At 38.8% G+C, this 23,509-nt stretch overlaps 1 protein-coding gene across 3 annotated transcripts; it reads left to right on the top strand.

The window, feature by feature from the left end:
- Window positions 1–1,142: 1,142 nt before the first annotated feature.
- Window positions 1,143–22,816, top strand: LOC135472671 (zinc finger protein basonuclin-2-like). 3 transcript variants are annotated; one of them, XM_064752280.1, is made up of 6 exons: window positions 1,143–1,159; window positions 3,231–3,301; window positions 7,932–8,034; window positions 17,019–17,257; window positions 17,968–18,111; window positions 18,851–22,816. In XM_064752280.1, exons 2-6 carry the CDS (start codon window positions 3,287–3,289, stop codon window positions 21,383–21,385), a joined length of 3,036 nt encoding a protein of 1,011 aa, XP_064608350.1. In that variant the 5' UTR covers window positions 1,143–1,159; window positions 3,231–3,286; the 3' UTR covers window positions 21,386–22,816. The 3 variants fall into 3 exon arrangements, with proteins under 3 accessions (XP_064608350.1, XP_064608349.1, XP_064608348.1); XM_064752279.1 differs by lacking the exon at window positions 1,143–1,159 and adding an exon at window positions 2,394–2,421; XM_064752278.1 differs by lacking the exons at window positions 1,143–1,159; window positions 3,231–3,301 and having other exon boundaries at window positions 7,229–8,034.
- Window positions 22,817–23,509: the final 693 nt, after the last annotated feature.

Genomic DNA, 23,509 nt, shown 5'->3' with positions numbered 1-23,509 from the left:
TATTGACATTCACAGTTTATATATGCTGTGCACATTGTTCTGTTTTCTTACACACTGTAATTTCTACTTAATATCAGCCATACTTCTCTTAATATCATCCTATGTTTTTCATTTTCCTATCCCTCCCATGATATCTTTCACCTCGTTTCCTGCTTGCCACTGCCTCGCACTAGTGAAATGCTCGAATGTCCGTGGTCTCGAATGCCCATTTCCCGTTAACAGCTGGTTAATGCATAATGACACTGACAACAACGCCGACAGGCAACTTTTTAAATTTAAGAACAAGAGAATTTGCTCAGCAGTCTTGTCCATTAGGCAGTACATAACTGAGTGTAGTTCTATTTTCAGACTTCCAAAAAATCCAACGAAACCTGTTCAACGTATTCGCGCTTACATTGCAATTTTTACACACGAAGACATTTAGCACTGGTTGTTGTTGTTGTCTCGAGAAAAACTTGACAGGACATGTTCATGTAGAGCCAAATGGGAACTGGGAAGCGTATATTTACAAGCCTAAATATGACATACTACACGATTTCATTGGAGTCATATGACAGAGATATATTGCCTGATAGTTTAACTCCTTTTCTGTGTCACGGATAATATGTTCGAATTCTGTTACGGTAAAATATAAACAGATAAATACCTTGACGACCCGTGAAAACCTCACTGTTTTGAAAGCCCGCTTTCTGCCGTAAATTGGATTGAAAAAAAGGTTACGACAACCATCGATGGAAATAAAAGTTATTTTGAGGAAAATAACGGCAACATTTTATGGAAGAAGTTTAAGGGCTTCAGCTATAGACATGTGGATAACAACTATGCTTGTTTGGGGAAAGTTCAATTGGTGATGAAGTCGTAATTCATTGCGAAAGGGACTGAGGCTCTACTGGACCCCGTGTTGACGTTTATGACAAAATTCTCTTACTATATGACTTCTGACGTTACAATTTATTTCATTTTATTTCCACATACATAACTAACAAAAAACATGCATTAAATATATGTCTCTTTTGTAAATAAAACAACGACCATTACTTGTGAACATGCCAGTGTGTGTCCTTCTTATAACCCACACTCTAGAGCCTCTTATCTGTCAACACAGCAGACGGCAGAAGATCCCCATCCTCTGGCAGACGACAGAGACAAAATGGCGGAGGTAAGTCGGTAGTCACTTCTTATCTCGAATGAAGTCGAATAATTTGGATTACCGTTAGTGACGACGTTTGACTTTTATTTCGTGTCATTTGTGAAATATGTGCCGTGGCGTAGGTGCTATTTTAGCAGCACGCAGGCTCACTGTCACAGAGAAACTTCGATTCTTTTAGCTCAGTGCGACCCACTTCGATCGGCTCCCAGCACAGGGACTTGGCACACACACACTTAGCCCATTGCGATGCCTATGGTGGGGTTTAGCTACTGTTGAGTGATGGTATTTGACGGCAAATTTAATTAACGTTGACAAGTAGCTGTGGCCAAAGGGCTGCTCATTCGGGGCTGTGGAGGTATTGTAGCGACAACGCGAGGAAGACGGTATAATGCCGGCCCTAGCGGTAGGGATGTGTGCATTGGAATGTCAGGAATGGAGACAAGATAGGACTGACCATGCAGGCAGGACAAGGCGGCAAGGCCCACAGCTCTGGGATTTCCTATCTTGGCAGTGTTTAACGTCGAGCCACTAGTTCCCCAATGTGGGACTTGTCAAGCACATGACATTCACAGATGTCAAAATCAATATGATGAAAGAGTCAAGAATTTACGTCAGTTGTTAGGCTGTTTTGGACCCAAAGCCATTCCTGTAACCCTGTTAGACTGATTTATGCTGACTTTTTTTTTTTTAGTTACATGTGACAAGCAGCAAAATCCTTTCCCAGTGTGCCTTCCCCAATAATAGTAAAAAACTGCAGGCCTGCTGAAACTGTTACACAGTTTGTCCAGTGACTGGATAGAATTTGACAATCACAAAGGCATTCTGAATGAATGTATCTCCATAATCTTCTGACTTAGGTTTAGCCAAAACCCTTCAAGTTTGGTTCCACCATCCTGATATAGTGTCATTGCACTTGTTTGTTTTAACTTGCTCAGTTAAAAAAGATTGTTCTTAGTGTCTGCATGTGTTAAGACATCTGTGTAAGAATATGATACAAAAACTATCATTTATCTGTATACATACAGAAAGGTCCAGCCAGTAGCAGAGATAAGAGGGACAGCTTTGTATTGAATTATGTAACTGCTTCATCCCTGAAGCCTGTAAATGTATGAGTGTATGTCATTGGGCTAGGCCTGTGACATTTGGGAGCTACATGCTAGGCTCTGTCTTGGGGGTATAGAGATAGCCATGAAGCAGATGTGCCATATCAGGTTTCGGAATCACTGGAGTAGCATCTTGCTAGGGCTGCGGTTTAACTGTCACTGCCAGTGGTAAGTAACTTGAAATGCAGAGATAGAGGCAAGCCAGAACTCTGGCCTGTCTATGACCTTCATGAACCAGGGGAGTGTTAGCATGTACCTATTTTCCACTTGCTGGTCTCTATTTAAAGCTGTCATGGCAAAGTAGTTCGCACTGTGTATCCACTGTAGTGAGATACTAAATAATTCAAATTAATTAGATTATGGGGTCTGTTTTAATTACAACACAGTGATATACATATTTAATGTTGCTGATAGAATGGCGCAATGTGCACAGTTAACTGTGACATGACAGCAGTGATGCCAGATGGCACATTAAAGACAGAGAAGTACCAAATAAAATGTGGTCTTGTTAGAGGGTTCATTTGACAGGTTGGGATTATTTACCCTGTTTTAAGCTAGGGTGACCATATGCACATGCAGTGCCATCACAGTGTACAGTAAAACACATAGTTTGTACAAGGGTTTAGCCTTTTGGTGACTAGTGACTCCCACATATCTGCAATTAATTAAATGTTCCTGCTGGGGCAGGATCAAGTGACAACTCCTGTGGATATCTGGTTTGTCCACTCAGCCAGGAGAAGCAGGGTCCATTTCCTTTTGAGGATGGGGCCACATCATGAGTGTTGGGTCAGTTCCAAACAGCTGTGGGGTACATATGTGAAGAAACAGATGCCTAGAAGATTGTCAGTGTAGTGTAGAAGGAAATTGGTTATCTGTGACCAGCCCAGCATTACCCATGAAATACACACACTGACTCTCTCTACTAATGAACTTTTATTTGACTGTTTCTGAAGACACCATGCCCTTCTACTTGACAGGAGTTATAGAGCTGTGACCAGGATTTGCTGAGCTGCATGCCACTGTCAGGCCAGCCATGAAGCCACTGGAGGTAATGTCTACAATTCGATTTTCCTCTTCCAATGATTTCCTCCCATGTCAATCAGTGTTGTCAGTTCACCAGGGGTAATTGTTTACTGGGCTTTATTACACAAGAACTGTGTAGATGTATGTTCTCTTTAGATAAAGGATAAAATTGCGGGGCTGCTTTATATGATTATTGTCAGGCCAATCAACATGCAGATCTACAAGATGGATTGGGAGTCCAGTGTTTTTAGGCTAAAGTATGATCACAAAATTATAGACATTTCTGAAAGGCTAGAGAAACTTTGGCACGCTTTTCCTAGTGCAGACGACATAGATTTAATCTAGGTATAATTTAGGAAGACAAACTGTAAGCTGATATTATTGGAGTTATGATCTGGTAAAGTAATAAAATATCAGGCTATAGCTGGGCTTTAGTGTGCAGACAGATTATTAGGAAGTAAAATGACAGAACAAACTCAAGTGCCAAAGACTCATCAGTTCAGGACTACTGCGGTCATATTGTCTGGCAGCTTTACTCAGCAGAATGGATCTACTTGTGGCTGTGAAGCATCTTGACAGATATAGTCAATCAAGCATCATGAACTACACATTACATGAGCCAATCAATAGCCATAATGGGACAAGGACATTCCAACCTAATTAAACAGTATTTTGTATTGGATGCCGGTTTGCAAACAAATCTGGCCGAGACCAAGGATTAGGCGGCCATTACTCAATCTTGTGGTGGAAAATTGATCTAAAGGTAGTTGGTGTGCTGCAAGTGTTCTATCATAGTCCAGAAGAATTCACTCCCTCTCTAGCAATTTGCCATTTTATTGCACAAGTTTGAATATCAGGGGAGTGCATCAAGTAACCCGACACAAGCTGATGACAAACTTAAACCGCAGGAATCAATATTGTCCAGTGCCGGTGGCTGTGTTTCTGCACCCTCTGGGTTTGTCATTCAGCCTTGTTGTCCACCCGAGAGATTGCTGTGCATTTATTGATTTTTGGTGATGCGGATAACTCATTATACTGATTGTCACTGTGAAAGCTTGCGATAGGAGTGTAGGGAGGGGGAAAAAGTCCAGAAGCCAGTTCGGAGGGCCTTTGGCAGTTTCATCAAGAAAAGAAGTGTTTGTGACATATGCCAGTATGTAGCATTCCAGGCATGTTTTTGATAGCAGCCAGCAGTTCCAGCAGTTCAAGAACCGGCTGTGCCTCTGCCTGCAAACAGGCACGCTTACTTGGACAGATGATATTTACCACAGGAAATGGAATAACGGAGCTATCATGCTATATTCTAGGGGCCTGATAAGAGTATGTATGTTTGATTTAATACAACAGTTCTCACCTTTGGCGGCGTCATTTGTTGCTCAGCATTTCATGACTTGCTAAGTTGCTGTAGCACTTAGAAATGTCTGACTTAGCACAACCATGTCCATTCTCTGGAGAAGTTATTGGTCAGCTATGTACATTTCTCCACAGACATATCAATTGGTTATTGAATTTTGATGAATCAAAACTTTGAGAAACTTTAGCAACCAAACAATACTAAGCCCAGTAAACTTTATCAGATGATGGTGAAGTGATTTAACTGACTGTTTCTATATTGTTTCATGTTAAATTTCTTCCATTATGAACGATGGACTAGGGAGAGTAACATGTAGTTAGTGAAATATTTGTGTTTGTATGTCCACAACAGTCTACATATTTTTAATAATCAATTGCCAGTCATGTTTAGCATTTCATTTAGTTAATTGCTTCTTATTCATAATTATTTGTCTGCCTTGTCAATGCAGCATGAATTTATTGATGTGATTGATTGATTATATTTAGTGATCTCTGTTGATTTTTTGAGAATTTTTTTTGCATTTTAATTTGCTCTGCTGTGCTTTTTGTTTATGGATTCACTTTGACTTAAGTACATGTATAGTATAATGTAAATATCAAATTTATTTGGCTCGTGAATAGTTCATTACAATCAAAATGTTTTTCTTGTTTCTGCTCATATATTGTTGTTCTGTGAAGGGGAAGTTGTTTTTTTTTGTTGTTGTTGTTATATCTATGAAAGTCAAACATGAGATAACATTGTCTTATATATTTCTTAGGCAAGGTATTTATTGCACATGAACAAATGAATTTTAAAAAATGTGAAAGTTTTAAGACGAAAAAAATGAGGCCATGTTTAGAGGGGTTATGCAAACTCTGTTATGTTCCTCAGAGTTAACTAATGTTTGTTTCTTGAATTTTATACTAAAGTACATGTATTAATATTCATCATATATTATTGCTCATTTTGGAACTAACATCTTCTGATTTCGTTTTGTTTTTATCGTTTATTTCCCCGCACTGTGCTGTGCTTCCCAGTCTTGAGCACATGTTATGATTTAACATCTCTTCCAAAAGGGCTGCATGGATTGTGAGGAAAATTCACTGAGAGGTTCCCTGTCTGAGGTTATATCCAGTTTGTCAAACCCATCTCAATGTTCGCCAGACCAGGTGAGGCCACAAATTCGGTGTACTGTCTGGTACTCTCTGTGCTGGCCATCCCTCTCATTCACTTTCTCTCCCTGCCTACTCCTCCACTCCCCCTCCACTCCCTCCCTCAGCTTTGATCTGCCCTCTTCTCACATTTGCTGCCAACCCTTTCCTACATGTTCATCATCAGCCATTTGACAGAGATCATTTCGGGTATTCAAACCGATCTCCATATATGCATAACATTATACCTGCAGCAAGATTTATCAGTGCTCACTTTTGGACTTTTCAACTTAATTTCAACATGTTTACAGTTTTGTGATATATATTTTAAGAAGCTGAGCATCATGTGTTTGTTTTATAAACTTAAAATTGCAAGGATAGCTCCACAAATCATTCTGTGAGTCTGATCCCAAAATCCATTTGCCAGTAGGCCTTCTTGGACAATCTATATCTTCTGGCTTCATTGTATTCACATTTCAAAAAAACATTCAAATTTTATTCACTTTTAATTTTTATTAATCAAGGGGATAATAAATGAGGGTCATTAAGCCGTTTGTCAAATTAGCTATTATTTTATAACAACACTGAAATCACTTTAATAAAGTTGTCTGTTTGACTGTTTATGTTACTGTTTACTGTTTTCTTCCCTGACCTGTTGTACATACATGTACACATTTTTCTGAAAGGACTACTCCTAGTGAATGCAATGATAACTTGTGAAACATCTTGTGAAACCTCTACTTGTTGTAATACCTCATTCTGAAAACAAGGACTATGTGGTACTCTAGCAGTATTTGTGAATGTTGCTTCCCCTCAAAAGAAATTCGGCAGCAAGTACAAGTTTCCACAGAATAATTGTGTTTACACAAGACAAATCTGATGACCTTTTAACAGAAACATGTAAACCAAAGATACGTCTTCTGATTACTAATGTTAGTTGTTAATTTGTTAGTACTGAGACTACAGTGTATATGTAGGCTGTGTTGATATATCAGAATACTAAATACTTCTTCTGCAGTTAACACGAAGGAGTTTAACGTTCATTATAAGCAAATGCATCTCTGTACTACTACTGTACCTTGCTCTTTTCCAGCTTGGTTTGAAAAAAACTAGCTGAACAAGCCCACCTGGGCTAAGGGAGCTAATGAACTGGAAAATCAGGCAGTTCGTTTGCATGGGAATGGAAAAACAGCTAGCACTATGCATTGATTCTAGAATTTTTCTGTTATTTGATACATTTGTTTGGTTGTTGGCATGCTACTTGTATGTATTATGCACCCTGTTTTCAGTTGCTTATTTTCTTCTCTTTTTTTGCAGTAAATAGCTGCTCCAGCCGATTTTTGATTTGTATAATACAGTATGTAAGAAAATACATGTATCATTGTTTGAGAAGTTATATCTGTTTTATATATGTACAGGTATTCCGTCACTCATTCAGGAACTATGTGGCTATGTTTTAGTAAGGGTTGTGGACAATGAGTACATATTTTTCTATCTAGATCCTTATTGTTTACATGTGTTATCAAATCTGGAAAGCTAACCAGGTGATCATATCATCACTGGTCTTCACATTTTGACGTAGCTGAATTAAAATTGTAGGGATGTTTTCTGCAAGAAAAGGTGTTAAAGGATTGATGAAATAAGTGTCGCCTGTGATTTATTTGACAGTTGGCCATCTGTTAATTTTGAATGATTAACACCTTGGGAGATGAAGGGTTAGCCACTGACTGACCGCTGGTCACTACTGTCACATCACGCACATGTACATGTACCTAATGTTATAAATATTAAATGAGCTGTAACAGTGAATGATAAGTCATAAAGGCAAATATTCTTATCATAATTAGATGTTTTCATCCTTAGCTATGTGCAGGATGATGTCCCACTATGTTAAAAAAAAATGTAACAAAAGGTGCAAAAATACTACTTAAATTTAGAATGATTATTATGTTATTAACATCATATTCACGTATGCACTCAAAGTCTTTATCCGTTTCGTGGAAAGTTATCACACTTGATCAGGTGTAGATTAATAGAAACATAAAAAAAAGTCATGTGGCCTATAATACCACAGTATGATTATTAGATTAGACTGCACTTGACTGGGGTCACTGTACCCAGGCTGTAACGATCAGGGTGTTAATTACAGCATGTGTTTATTACCTTTTCAGGCCATTCGCTGTACACTGCCAAACTGCCCCTGTGAATGTTTCGCCCCAGGAAAACTTCAGCTGCGGATCTGTGACACATGCAAGCATGGATGGGTAGCCCATGGTAAGTCTCCTCATTTCTACCTGTATTAGGGTACATGCCAGAAGCAATTCGTTAAAGACTGTGGTCCAGCCCAGCTAAATTTCCCTTCCACCCACAAAGCTTCAGCCACATGCAGGAATACTTAAATATAAGCCTGTGCAAAACAAAGTATTGATCAAGTCTAATTTTTTTTTTCTTTGCAAACTAGATGAGCGCATATACTATTTACAGCCAGTGGGCACAGTTTAGCAGGACAGATTTTATTTTTAGATTTAGTGGCTGACTCCATAAAGTTTGAAGCTAGAAGGCAAAATTTTGATCTATAATTTAAATGCTTGCTGCAAGCTTTAAATTCTTAAAGTTGAAATTTAAAACACCTAAGAGGCCCCTAGCTTTTTGGAATCGTAAAATATATTAAAAAGTTATGAAAGTGAATTGCCGAAATTACATATTGTGTCTCTGGAAACTCATTATAATTTAATTATTGTTACATTTAAAATATATACTCTTAATGAAGATCCTTCTGAGAGCGGACTCTTATAATTGTGCTTATTTTGACTGAATATGACAATTACAAATTACATGTTATGTTTTTTTTAGAAAATCTATTTCAATCCTTTGTGTTTTCTGCATGTACAGGTTCCTGAATTATTTAATGGTTACCAAGGTAACCATGCCTTGAAACTTTTTAGCCACTACATCTGGAGGAATCTGTCTATAAACTTAGTTGTTCAGGACAGATGGCATAAGAAATGTCTTTTTCCTAATTGTCTCAAATACCTAAAGTGACATCACAATTGTGAATCTGGTGCATGTACATATTTTTTTTTATTTTACACTGGAATGATCTTTATCTAAAAGCAGTATCTCAAGCACTTTTGATCTCTACAGGAAATGTTCAGCAAGTTTGGGTGATAAATGACACATAATATCAAGAAATTTCAGTTTATGTTCTTGGAGACCTTAGCGCTAGGTTAGAATTTTTTTTTTATTGAGTAACACAGGACATCTCAAAGATGTTGATTCTGAGTGTAACATTTCCTAATACAAATCTCAAGTTTGGAGCTATCCATGTAATTCCGCAGGGTTTTATCTGTTATGTTTATTTAGTTAATTGGTTGAGGATTGAGTTTGCTCATCCCTTACTGTCATGCTGTTTTAGCATTAGAGCCTGTGCGGGCTAACAGTCACTTGCCAGTCGCCTCGGCTGATCACAGGCAAGAGCCTGTTACAGCACGAGAATATCATAGCTGGATTGTTGTCCATTTCAATAATAGGTTTTACACAGCGCTGTAATGGGGAATCAATACGATGAGGTCAGAGCAATCCAAAGGAAGTGAAATGGATCACATGATGTGACAGTGTAATCCTTGAATTCAACAATTTGTTTTACATGAATGCCAATACTTGCACTTCTTTAAGTCAAGTGCCAGGGATATGCGTCAGTCGACAACATATTTCCGTTATGTAAATAAATATCCCATGCGTGGTGGTTTTTCTCCTCAGCCCCTCGATTACGTCTCGCACATCACAGCTCCACAGTCTTCATGTGGCTCGCACTCACTTCATTTATTTAGTCCCACTGTCTATCACCAGTCAACGATCCTTTGTTATTTTAATGCAAAAAAGGTGATCATTTAAAAGTCACACTTTTTTTTTACCCCTGATACTCCCATCTATCTATTTCTGCCTGTTATTGCAGGGTTTTTATTTTGGCTGCATATGACAAAGTCATGTTAAAAAAAAAATGGCAGCTTGAGCTGAATCAGCATTGTATCTTATATTTACATGTCATTAAGGGTTGAAACTTCCTGTGCCAAAATGAATACCATGTTACAATCAATTTGTGAAGGTGTAAGTTTGCTTCTGTTGAGGTTTGTCAGCTTCATCACTTGGGTAATAAATGAATGTGGTGCCTTATATCTCATTGATTCTCCCAGCCACTGTGACAGGCTGTCAGAATCCCTGGTGCTGTGCCAACCTTCACCAAATATCACATTTCATTGGGTACTTCTGCTGAGCCCCTTTTGCTGATGAATGGTTTGTCTCTGTGACAACATACTGTTGGCCATCTTTTCCCCTCTTCCTTTGCACAGGCCTGTTATTTTTCCCGCAGTCAATGTGTCCAAATCAGTCCATTTGTGCAGATAGATATGTATTTGAATGTTCAACAATTACTTCTGAGCATCACCATATACTGGTCCAGGATCCGCCTTAATATTGACAGACTTGTTCCATCGGCAATATTTTTGCATCAGTGTGTTAAACAAGCTTATCCACTCAGTACTTTCACACAAAAAAGGGCCATTGGAGATGTACTGGTTTAAAATAATTAACTGTATCTTTTTGCCCATGCATTTGACATAGTGATCCGTTTTATTGATTGGGGTGGGCCAGTCTGATATGGAAAACATGCAGTTTACTATTGGCGCCTATTTATAGACGGAGTGTCACATAGAAACCCTGTGTTTAGTCTGCCTGGCTGGAGACTTAAATGAACGACACTCTTCATGATCTGTGACATTTTGATCAATGGACCGAGATAGAGGTATGTCTTTGGAGTGTGCTGTGGGATGTGGACTGAATATCAATTTTTTTCAGAGTAAATACTCTGGTCCTGTGTGGATTGGGACATAGTACAAGCTGGCTTAACATGTCCCCATGGGTTCAAAAACAGACAGATTTACCCCTTCACGTGTCAACACATATGTTGTGCAGTTATTGTGCAGTTACCAAAGCTGCATTTAAACAAAATTAAGAAGATATTGATCACACGAAAACTCACCAAACATTCAGCCAGTCCTGAAAATACATGTATGATAAAACTAGGTATGAAAGTTTCACTAGTCTCTGGAATACATACATTTATGTTACATGCACTAAAACTTATACTTGAACTTTTGACCAATGTATTTACAAAGACAGATCAAAGACGTCTTCTAGATGACATGTGCAAAGAGTCTTAGTGATGCAGAAGTCTTGTAAGGTAGGCATGCAAATCAGTTCTTCTCTTATTTGATACATTTATTTATTTGTTGCTTAATGCTATATCCAAATATTTTCAAATACTAGGGGGTGTATAGTGGTGATCACTTTTATGGGTGGAGAAAACAGGATTAAACCATCGTCCTGTGGCAAGTCAATGACAAACTTTCCTATGTGTGAAGTACAGACCTGCAATTTCTGTTAGTAGAAACAAGTGCTCTTCAAAGGCAGTGATTCCCTACGTCTGCCTGTATTATCACCAAGGTCCTTGTAATCCAAGGCCAGGTTTGAACGTGCATCTTGTGTCCCTCTTGGACCGAGGCGCAGATATAACCACTGAGTAATACCCCAGTCACAGTTCTTCTTTTACTTAGTCATTGATCAGTATGGCCCAAAATGGCGACATTGTCCTTATTATGACATCATGTACATTTGCTCTAAAACCTACAAAAGGATGGGCCTGTTTCATTCTGATTTACAGGTCATCTGTCTGAGTAAAAGAATGTTTACTCTTATCAGTATGACCCAGTTGTGACATCCTCAGTAGTTTGTGCACAATAAGATGTGTCATAAACATAGGTAAATTATTGTCTCCCTCTAAAAGTGTACTTCACAGTCACAAATGACAATTAATTACACTACATAGAAATCATGAAGTTGCAATTTATTAGTGAAAGAATGCAGGATCCGAATTTTACATGTTAAAAGCTAATGTACATGCATCTAGTATATACATGTATGTGGACTGTGAATCCAAATGCTCTTGGAAATGATTATTGATATTATGAAGTTAGAAAGTTTTGCTGTCATGAAAAAAGTTTGTCTTTTATCCACCTCATAACATATTATTGTTTTAGAAAGCGATCCAGATAGGGTTCAAATCTTGGGCAAGACAGGGGAATAAAGGTACAGGATGTGTCTCAGTCCAGCTGGCGTGAGATGTACCAGCACGTGCCATTTGTTGTAGCTGTCCTTATTTAGTACATTCTGGTCATACTTGAGCTCAATTCTGAATTAGAAACTGCGCCACAGCACGGGCCACAGTAGCAGCTGATGCACATTACAGGATCCCACAACCCCCTTCCAATCTCTCTGGGCCTGACAGTGCTCTGCTACTCTTCTCTGTACAGCAGCACACGACTAGGGTGTCCAGTTACAGGGACAGATCCAGCCGCCTTTTGACAAGATCCACTCACATACCATCAGCCCGCCAGATAGCTATATAAAGCTTTGACCAATGTACACCCAGCCCTTTGCTTGGTGGCTGCTGTAGCGGCTGAATTGCTAGCAAACCCTATCTCTTTTGCTCCCCCACATCTACATTCACTTGGACCCAGTCACCCAAAGGATGGGCTATAGGAGAATATCAAACACAAGTTAGTGTGGAGATGATGGGGCTGTGGAATCACACCCGCTCATCCAGTCAGCTTATTGAGTGATTGTGAGCTTCAAAGTAAAAGAGCACGATTGGTGTTCCCTTCCCCAGGTTTTTTTCACCCCCCTTGTGTTGGGCCGCTAAGGTGCTGTAGCATGAGTTATATATTTGCAGCGCAGGACTCTGTGGCAGGCACAGGAGCAGGACTGTTCAGGGGAATGGTAGAGGGCTGGAAGGAAGCTAGGCACCGATTATACTTGATCTCAGCCCTGTAAACTAAACCTGCCTAAAAATAGTCACATCTGTGGACTGTCACTGATGCTCCAAATAGACAACCACAGATAGAGTAGAGGCACCCAGTTCTGCTGGGATGAAGAGAGTATAGCAGTGGATCTGTCAGGAATCCGGTCTATGTACTACTTAGAATCACAGCTGTGAGGTGTAGCTTGACGTCACATCCCTTATGCCCCCAGAAGACCCTGTTGGGATGCTTTTGATTGTGTGTGTATTGTTTGGTTCTGGGGCTTCAGGAAAGACTGATGTGCCAGAACCTTGTGGCAAAGATCATTTTCCACATGGCACCAAGTCTTCTTGTGCGTGATCATACTGAAACACTTGTCAGCCATCCTGCAAAAAAAAAACAACACTCAAACAGACACTCCACATACCTCACCTTCTATGACTTTATCACAAAAATGTCTTCAGTAAAAGAGAAAAAAAAGGACTTGGACAAAAAATTACTTCCAAGGAGCAAAACATATGCTTTGAACTTTTTAGATAAATCAGTGTTTTTGTTGACTTTGGATGTTGTCAAAGTTTTAAGAACAGTATTTGTGAAAGGAAGTTGATGCTTATGTCTCAGTCTGTACAATTTGACAGGAGCTTATGTAGCAGGTTTAATGTCTTTACCATTTTATCCCAGCTCTGAAAGCTCTCACAGTGTGTGGGATGCTATCACTTTCATCATGCTCATTCAGCTCTGAAGAGAAAAAACTAGGTCTGGAGGTCATGTATATGTTTCTTACTTGACTTCCCCAAACATTCTCCTATTCCAGCTGACATTGGATTGTAACCTTTTTAACCTGAATAGAAATGCACTATGTAATTCGTTTAACCTTTAGTGCCATCATCATTCTGGCCAGGCTTATACCAGACTTCAACAGATATAATGTGTTAACACAAATAATCTTTTTGAGACACTGAAAAAGAAAAAAATGTTTGTAACTTTGCATAGCCTGGTCTAGGATGAAAGTTTTAACACCTATATATATTGAGTTAATTTGAATGTTGGGTTTCTTATCCTGCTAGAAACAGCAGAAGACAGTGATATCACATTGATAACCTTATAAAGGCTTTCATGAACAATTCCACTCAATCAGACCAATTGTTCTGCATATATCAAAGATTTGGTATCTGTTACTTATTTGGGTGCTCAAAATAGTGAAGTGAAAATCTATGTATGAGGCTCGAAATTGACCTAGATCAGGCCCTTGATTTAGTATATATTATTTTATAAAAAGTAAAAAAAAAAAAATGAAAACTGTTGAAATCTGTTCTTAAAACATGTACTTGAAGGCAAATAAAACAGTAAAAATTAAGAATCTTTCAGGTAAGAGACCATCTAACACTGTTCGATTTATTATTTTAGAATTTTTCCAACCGAGTAAAATAGTTTTAAAACTTCAAATTCTATGGTGGTCTGTAGTGGACCAGAGGTTATCAGTGTTACCACGTCCATATTTTTGGCTTGAAATAGCTTGTTTGGATGTATTCATAAATCCATGTATGCATTTTGATTGATGAAATGTAGCAGTCTTTGTGTGTTCAGTGGCAAAAACCTGATTTGATGTCACTGCACCCAATAATGTGAGAAAAGACATCATAGAATTCAAACTTTTAATGCACTTTACTACTTTGAAGGTTGAAAGAATTCTGAAAAAATAAATCCAACTATTTCTATGGACAGTGTTTAATGGTGTTCCATCTGACATAAACGTCACAATAGTGTTTTCTTTAGCCTTAAATAGACTTATTTTGAAAGTGTGTTCATCATTTTTAAAGCGGTGGAATTAGAATTGGAGTAGTAAACTGTATAAAGATATAGTCTAATTTACCTCTCTTTGGAATGTAAGCCTTAGTTTTGGTGCGAGAAGTCCAAAGCAGTCTAGATCCTCACTGGAGTATGGTTGTGAAGTGGTCTTTTATGAAAGTAGGTGAACTACATGGCGATGTAGAAAAACATGGCCCATGTTAAGCACAAACTCATTAACAGTCATGTTGAAGTCAGGGTAAAGGCTGGCCAGTAGTGCTGGCATAAATTAAATGGCTCCTTTTGGAAGACATTTGTCACATGGTGGCAGTGTCAGTGAGAGGCTTTGGTCTTGAAGCTGCTCTGGTAATTATCTACGCCAGCTGGTGGGCACATGTTTTCTGGAGGTATAGTAGGTAAGGCTGATACCGGCCCAGCAGTGCATCCCCTCTCCATAGGTAAATCTAATGGGCCAACTGTCTTGTATTAGGCCAGTGCTGGATCTATCCTTGCACCATCCCAGTCCTCACTTTTCACACCCTTCACAGTGTGTGAATATATTATCAATGTAGATGTTTTGTTTCGTTCAGCTGTTTCATAAATAATTGTCATTATATTATTATATGTCAGAGTAATCTAGGTATACTCCGAAGCCCAGAGTCAAAAATATACATCAGTAAGTTTTTATACACTTAGAATTGTTTTTCCTGCCTTGACAAACTCTTGACCTTTCTTGAAACTTTTTTTTTATTTTAAGGGTACTGTAAAAGGAATTTTTTGGTCTCACACAGTGTATTGGTCATGGATGATTTCAAGTGTCCTTCATTAGTCATCATCATCATAATCAACTTTTTTTGACTATCTTCTCTTCTGTTCTTTATCGACCTCAATTTCCTTCAAATATTCTGCATAACTAAAATAACTGCATACTTGCACATCTACCTGAATTCATTCTACAGAAGTCAACAGAACAAAGAGAAAATTTACCTTTTTTCGTATTGGCTTTCTTCCTGATTTAAAATTTGATTAAAATTACCAAATCATTAATATCATTTTAAAAATATCCTTTTGTATGTTTAGGCCATTAAATGACCCATGTTTGAAATGTGTGATTGACCTGTTGGCGGCTTGTCTATTTGACTTGCTGTGGAAGCTGGTGTTTTGAAGTGTGTATTTCTCTCACAATGTAAAGACCATTGATGCACCCAAGTGACTTTTAGCCTCAGAGTGAAGTTTAATAATTGCTTTGTTTAGGTTGACCAACTTTTGAAAGGTTACAAGCTCATGTGGTACATGTTAGACAACATGTATGTGGTGATTCTATTCTTCCACAGGTTGTGTTATGATACGATGTTGTCTGTTCATCTGTGAACTTCTTGGCATTGTATATACTGAACCATTTGACTTACATGTAATACAGTTAAACATATTTAGTTTCTAGGCCAGTTGAAATTGAATCACATCACGCTTTTGGGATATAGTAGATTTTTTCATGTCATCATTGACAGTATTTGAAGAACTGCCTCACTTAAAGACAAAGAACACACTAACATGAAGTACCTGTCAGATGAAAGACCATTAAATATTGTCATTTAATATGCATCTCCATTTAGAGCTATGACTGTATTCAGCAATTGGACGTTGGAGCAAACTATTTCAAGCCAAAAATATTGCTGTGATGTCACTGCTACAGAATCCTATGTTGTAAATACATTTTAGTCTGGTAGAAAACTATAAACTATAAAAAAAAATAAATCAAACAATTTTCCTGGAGACTGATTAATGGTCTTTCATCTGATAAATACTTTGTTTTAGTGTTTTCTTTGCCTTCATTGAGGCTGACAGGAGACTTTTGGAAAAAATCGATATAAACTAATCAAATCAAATTTTCTCTGTTTATTAAGAGCAGCTCAAATTTAGCCTTACAGTATATTCCTTACAGACTTCTGCTTGTACTGTGTATAGTGTTAAGATGATGTAAAGTTTGAAAAAGTTATAATGTGGCCCATTCTACAAATTTTAGGAACTTTATTTACTGTAATTCTTCAGCGTTTTCGCATGATTGCAATGTTTATTCAAAGATATTCTGAAGGCCTTATTCTGTGTAGATTGATAAAAAGTATACTTTTATGAAGCCCTGAAATCCAACCAATTGCCAATCCAAACGATGTACTTACATCTCCAAAATCAAATTATAAATGTGCATAATTTACCTTGAAAGTTGCTTTCATATGCGAATAAGTTGAGGAATTAGAGTAATAATATTTCTATTTATCCACAAAGCGGTGATATCGATTTTGAATGTTTTTTAACACTTTCACAGACGAGACTGATATTTTGTGTCAAAAAATCTCCAGTATCTATAGCCTCTTTAAGAGTTTAAATAATTTCAGAGTTTAATGATCAACACCAAGCCTGATGATTATCTGTTATTCACTCTGCCATGATGGGTGTATTCTGAGGCTCCGAAACTTGGTTCATTTGTTAGCAGAAATAGATGGGTAAAACCCTTCTGTGCCCCACGGCTTTATAAATCATTCATACAGATTTTGTACATGTATTTTGGGAATGTGTTTGTTAGATATGAATAATTCCTGAACAAATCTATCTTTTCAGCTTTGGACAAACTTGGCTACCGTCACATGTACACTCTTGGCATGCAAGTGGAGATAGTGCAACCGAACATTGTGTTTGACATTGCCAGTCTGATGCTCTATGGAGCCCAAGCAACTCCGATTCGTTTGAAGATTCTTTTGGACCGTCTCTTTAGTGTCCTGCAACATGAAGAGGTACTGCAAGTTTTACACGGATTTGGATGGTCATACGAGGACTATGCAAGAGGGTATATATTACAGGTGAGAATCTGTAACATCTTACAAACCTATGGCTGCAGAAAAAAGGACCAAGATATAGTCAGCTAAATTTGAGTGTTCAAATCTTTACCAGGAAGCTCCCCCCATCCTCTTTCCAAATTTCACATTGGGAGATATCTGGCTCAGATATTCCGAAGCACCACTCTTCCTACTGAGGACAGGCCAATACGACTGAGATCACAAGTTCAAATCCAGCTTTCTTTAGGGTTTGGCAGTTGCTGCTTTATGTTGAGAGGTTGAGTAATAGATACCTGGCAAAGTGTTCCTGGCTCTGTTCTGTTCTTCCATCCATAAAACCGGCCACACTCATGTAAATAAAATATTCTTGAGTACTGCATGAAATCTCAAATAAATTAATGAGAAATCCTTGGGGTATTTTGACTCATCTCTGTATAAATCCTGTTTTTCCACTTCTCCAGTCACATTTCTTTTACAAAAACCATACAGGAACTACTAAATAAGCTAAAACCCAAATGTTCGTGAAAACCACTGTTGCCGTACCTAGTATATTCTTTTGCTGACCTGAATTTTTACTGTATGCTGGTGCATATCGGAGCTAAAATAGAATGATACAGAAATTCAGACATATAAAGCAATTCCATTGTTTCACAAATTGTGTTCAGTAAACATTGTATATTTGATCTTGTTCTGCTACATTTATATTCTGATGATGTGTCAATTCTCGTTGCTAGACCAGCAGTTCGGGAAAATCAACCCCTGAGCAACTGCCCTATAAAAAGCGGTCTGAGGCTGCCACACCACCTCATCCACCTCCAATTCCTTTCCAACATTTTCGCGCAGTTCGGCCAATCTCACCGAATTATCAGAACAAAGAGGTATAAACTTGTTATATGTGTTATAACTTTTGGGGTAATGTTCATTTACTTTTTGGAGTTTTACGCCATACCCAAGAATATTTCACTGATATGACTGCAACAAGCATGATGGTGGGAAAATCGTATTATATTTTTCTTACTTCAACATAAATGTAGCTTCATAAATTTTATCGTGATTTAATTAAGAAATGATGTTAAAATGGACCTTGAATTGTGCTGGTTGTACTGGTGCGTGCCAATTTTCCCATGGATATTGGATAAAGGGAGATAACTACATGCTGGTGTGATGCTACCAAAAATGTATTATCATTTGTGAACATTTCCTGGGCTTAGGAAGAAAACACATGAATATATTTTTATAAAAGACAGGTATAACTAGAGAGAAGCAAAGGAATTGTAATGTATTTTTTATGTATGTATCTGTTGTAATAAATCTGGCGTAATAATTGCGTCTTATTTGGGACTGCATGTGTTGGAGGTGGGGGTGGGGGGAGGGGGGACTGCTATACCGCTGTTGTTAAGGTTAGTCCTTGCTATTAAAGTGAATAGAAATTGATGCAAGTCTTTCTGACATTCCTGATATGGAAAGAAGTTGGATTTTTTGTGAGTTTTCTGCTTTCTGACCTGGAAATAGTATTGATACAGATGCCCCCTTAAATGATTAAATCAGTGATTTGTTGAAGCGCTATTTGTTAAGTTCACAGCTGTACTGATTTCATTGTTTCTTTTCCTTCTGCAGGAAACGTCCGGCCGAGTACTTGATAAATGGACAATTGCCTCTCGCGAGGAAGAACATATTATTCTCCAGCAGTTTTTAAGGTTTGGAGAAACCAAATCCATTGCACAAGAAATCATTTTACAGGACACGAAAGAGAAGCAACAGCAGTACATTTCACAAACAGCAAGAGCAGAATCAGAAATCAAAAAGTTCATAGAGCGTACCAACTCCAGTATGCAGGGTTACATCAGACCATTTGACTCCAGGCACATGTTGTCAGGTCGTGTGCCATACGTTCACTCGGGTAGCCGACTGATGGCCCCTGCCTCCACGCTGCACAGCTATACTCCCGTCACACCAGGCACAGAACTCCGCTCCCCAAGCGTGCCCCTGACCAACTCCACCCCTCTTTCTACTTCACCCCTGGGCCGCCTGCAAACCATGCAGCCATTCGACTACAGGCGGGAACAGGTCAGCCCAGCAGTGAGCCCAGGGGCACAGGAGAAGAGGGCGCCCCTTCAGTCTCCGCCGCAACAGAGCCCCCAGAACTTCAGCATAGTGACCAGCTCTGCCTTGGTGCAGCCCACAGCCCTCACACAGAAAACACTTGAGCTAAAAGAGGAGCCACCTGTGGCTAACAGTGTGCCCATGGTGTCACCAGATGACTCCACCAATGATGCAATAAACTACTCAACAAAGGATCATGATCTGAATTCACTGGAGCAGGACAGAAAGTCCAAACACCTGAGAAAAGCCGTTAATCCTGTCAAGCGCAGCTGGACACCCTCCGGGGCCTTCGGATCAACTCTAGTTTCGCCAAGTGGGAAGAAGCGTGTTCTTTGCACAGCTTGCAATAAAACCTTCTGTGATAAAGGTGCTTTGAAAATACATTACAGTGCTGTTCACTTGAAAGAAATGCACAAGTGCACAGTAGAAGGATGCAATATGATGTTCAGTTCTCGTCGAAGCCGAAATCGCCACAGTGCCAACCCTAACCCCAAGCTTCACATGCCACAGAAACGAAAGATTGAGGGGTCCAATTTGATAGGAGACTCAAAAGGGTCCGGTCGGCTGCCGACTATGGTAGTGTCTTCGTCTTATGTCCACCACAGCCCAGACTCAGACCATAGCTTGGGGGACAACACGCATGATGTGGATGATGCTTTTTTCACAGTGGACTCTAAGCTGTCATTTTTACCGACACCGGAAAAGAAATTGAAACTTGACTTACAGTCCGAGGAGGAAATGATGCCAGACTCGAGCATGATTTCCAGACACAGAATGTCCAGGCGAGAGGAGCACAAAAAACACGAGCTCTCCTCGTCCCGTGGCAGTCGTCGAAAGAGCAACGCTCCAACAAGGTGTGCCCAGACTGAGGAAATGTTTGCCCTTAGTGATGACAATGCAGAGGACCGAGAGCACGGCCATGATGGACAGAAGCGCAAGAAACTCATCGTGGAAGAACCTCTTGTTGAGGAAGAGCAAGAGGAAGGTATAGATGCAGACGATGACTCCGATGATGAAGGGCAGAGTGTGGAGTTTGAAGACCCCACCGTGGACATGAGTGGAGATAAGGAGAACCTTGTTGTGGATGAATCCGACGAACCTCAGAATCTGTCAACCAAGGGAAGAGAGACAAGAGCCAACAGTTCAAAGGGAAGTCCATCAGCTGGGTACCCCAAGATTGTATCTCTGCTGACCAACAAACCTAGTGTTGATATGCCTATGGATTTATCCGCAGAAGTGCATAAAACCAGCCTTAAAGAGTCTACAAGCATTGGCTCTGACCAAGAGTCTGTGGAGTCGGATTGTGCCAAGCTGACAGAGCCAGATCTTTCTGCTGATGCTGATCAACCCCTGGACAAGGATAATCCAAAACGGTGTCCTGCTTGTGGGAAAGTGTTTCAGAACATTTTTGGGGTGAAAACACACTATCGAAACGTGCATTTGAAAGTAATGCACGAGTGCACAATAGAAGGATGCACAGCGTCCTTCCCTTCTAAGCGGAGTCGAGATCGTCACAGCAGTAATGTGAACCTGCACCACAAGATGATGGTGGATGAGGAAAGCAGCGAGAAGACCAATGGCAAGCATAAAGCAGAGGATGAAGACAAGGAAAATGAAGACTGCGAGGAATCTGGAGATGAAGAAGATAAGGAGGCTGAGGATGATTTAGATGGAGAAGAGGAAAAGAGTGTCTCCAATGTCGTCAGCAGCTCTGATTCCAGCTCTGAAGCGAGTCATGGTGACGAGAATGCCAGTCCCAAGCAGAAGGCCGATCACTGCTACACCAAAGGGAAAGGTAAAGAAAACGGTGCAGAAGAGGAGCTGGATGAAAACGACGAAACTGTCCACTGTCACATCTGCGAAGAGAAGTTCAGGGACAATCTGGCCTTAAAAGAACATTTCGAAAGTATACACCCCAAGGAGATGTTCAGATGTACTGTGAAAGGGTGCGACAAGATCTTCTCAACACGTAAAAGCCGAAACCGACACAGTCACAATGATAATTTGCACAGGTATATGGCCACTGCAAAAACAAACGGGGTCTCCTAAGCCAGGCTTCCACACCTAGTTCATGTATGCAATAGTCTTATTTGGTAAGACCTAGTATTACTCCATTCCACCACATTACCAACTTATTTGTAGGATTTTTCGCCAGCGTTGCCAAACTTACATCATCAAAAGAAACAAAGCTAATGTAGAGCACTGATAGTTATTTTTTATTTCATGGTGTCAGTCTTTGATAAAAAAATTTTTCTTTATTTTGTCTGATTTTAGATTTACATTGTAGTTTTACTTTTTTCTGTTTGTCTCATTTTATACTTAATACGATCAGTTTTTTGCCATGTTTTCAGGCACATTATTATTACGAGGGCTCTAATGCGTTACCTTACAGGGCAGATTTATGCATAATAGTTTGCATGTTGTTTGTACAGTTACGCCGCTACTATGACTTTGTATGGTCAACATCTAAGTGCAACTTGGGTGCTTTTGCACAAAATGCAATATTATTTGACATAAATTTGTGATATAACTTATATTGTGTGTAGAATTTGTACAGTTTCTAAAAAAAAAAGGACAAAAAAGGCCAAAGTGTTTGTCACTTTATGTATCAGCCAAAACTATTTGATTGATCTCACAAGGTATTTATTTGTTATTTAGCAGACTTTGTTTTGTTGTATAATGTGTCCAGTTACTGTGTTTTTTTCTATTGTGTAGAAAAGAACAGAGCTGCCTTCTGGTTGTGTTTTATTCATGCCATAATCTGGCCACTTTAATTGAGTTTGAACTCATAAGCCGTCAGCAATATTGCATTTTTTTACAACTTTATTACAAATGTTCATGTTGGGAGACAGTTATCTCAGATGTTTACCAATATCAGTACTACATGTATATTCACTGGCATTGTATACTGTAGGGCATGACAACACAATTTGACTAAATATATGCAATGTTTACGTACGGTGTAATATATTGGATATGTGTAAGCTAATAGACATATCTAGTTTGTGTGCAGTGCCTATAAGTACAGACGGCTGTCGTTTTTACAAACATAATACATTATACTATATGGACAGCAGTAATGTCCCATAAAGCTTGTGGACAAAAAAAGCAAAAACATTTTTAAACTGCTAAGAAGGATTTGTGCAGAAGCTAGGGGAAGTAGTCTATGAGGTGGCGTATGCCAGGAGAAGTCTTTGTACATATGCAAAACTGAATTGATCTTTTGGTTGTTGTTGTTGTTGGTTTTTTGTGTATATTCATATTGTGAGGAGTACCAGTGATGTGGTATTTGCGGATGTGTTATCTAGTCACATGATCCAGACATGAATGTCACATGTATAGACATGTTAATTATAATTACCTCAGGAATGGAGATCTTGGTGAATACAAAAAATCTATAGCATAGGTTTTAATAATATGTGTGTTTTTTTTGTTTGTAAGTGATTTATGTAGACATTGTGGTCAGATGAATATGTATTAAATGTGGTTTTGTTTGTGTTTTTTTTTTTTTTTTTTTTTTGAGAAAACACTATACAACATGTACATGTCACAGATTTTGAAAATGTCAGTTTTGTATTAAAAAAATGAAGAATTAAATGGGAAAAAAAGGGATTCACACAAGGATAGTGAATCTTGTATACATACAACTAGAATTTGTCTAGTGATATGAATGGTCTTAGATCTTCCAATTTCAGCTGTAAATAACATTTTTATCCAGTTGACCTAGTTCCCTATAGGCCTATAATTGTAGCATTGTCTTGGACAAGATACACCATACTACCCTAGCATTAGGCCTACACATACCAGTCAATACGGTAAATGACCTGACATTTCATCCTTGAATAAGTTGCTCATTTGGCTGATTCCAAGAGTTGTATTCATCTTATATCTTACTAGAAAATTCAAGTTTCAGCACCGGAAGTAGTATTTCATGACATCAATCTTCCTCTGAAAAACACTTATGTGGGACAAAATTTTAGGTCATTTACATGTTGACATGTAGCCTGTAGTCATATACAGTGTGCAGTTGTAACCTGAAAGGAAATTTATTCCTTGGCTATTGTAGGTTATATCATAATATAGAGATTGTTTGTAATCAAACACCTGGGTGTTTTTTTTTTTTTTTTTATACAGAATTTAGCAGATTGTGATAGTGAAAGTGAAACTATATGG

Source organism: Liolophura sinensis, chromosome 8, assembly GCF_032854445.1.
Source record: "Liolophura sinensis isolate JHLJ2023 chromosome 8, CUHK_Ljap_v2, whole genome shotgun sequence".
In the NCBI taxonomy this organism is placed as follows: domain Eukaryota; kingdom Metazoa; phylum Mollusca; class Polyplacophora; order Chitonida; family Chitonidae; genus Liolophura; species Liolophura sinensis.
The sequence above is the reverse complement of the archived record's forward strand: the minus strand, read 5'-3'. Positions and strand labels throughout refer to the sequence as shown.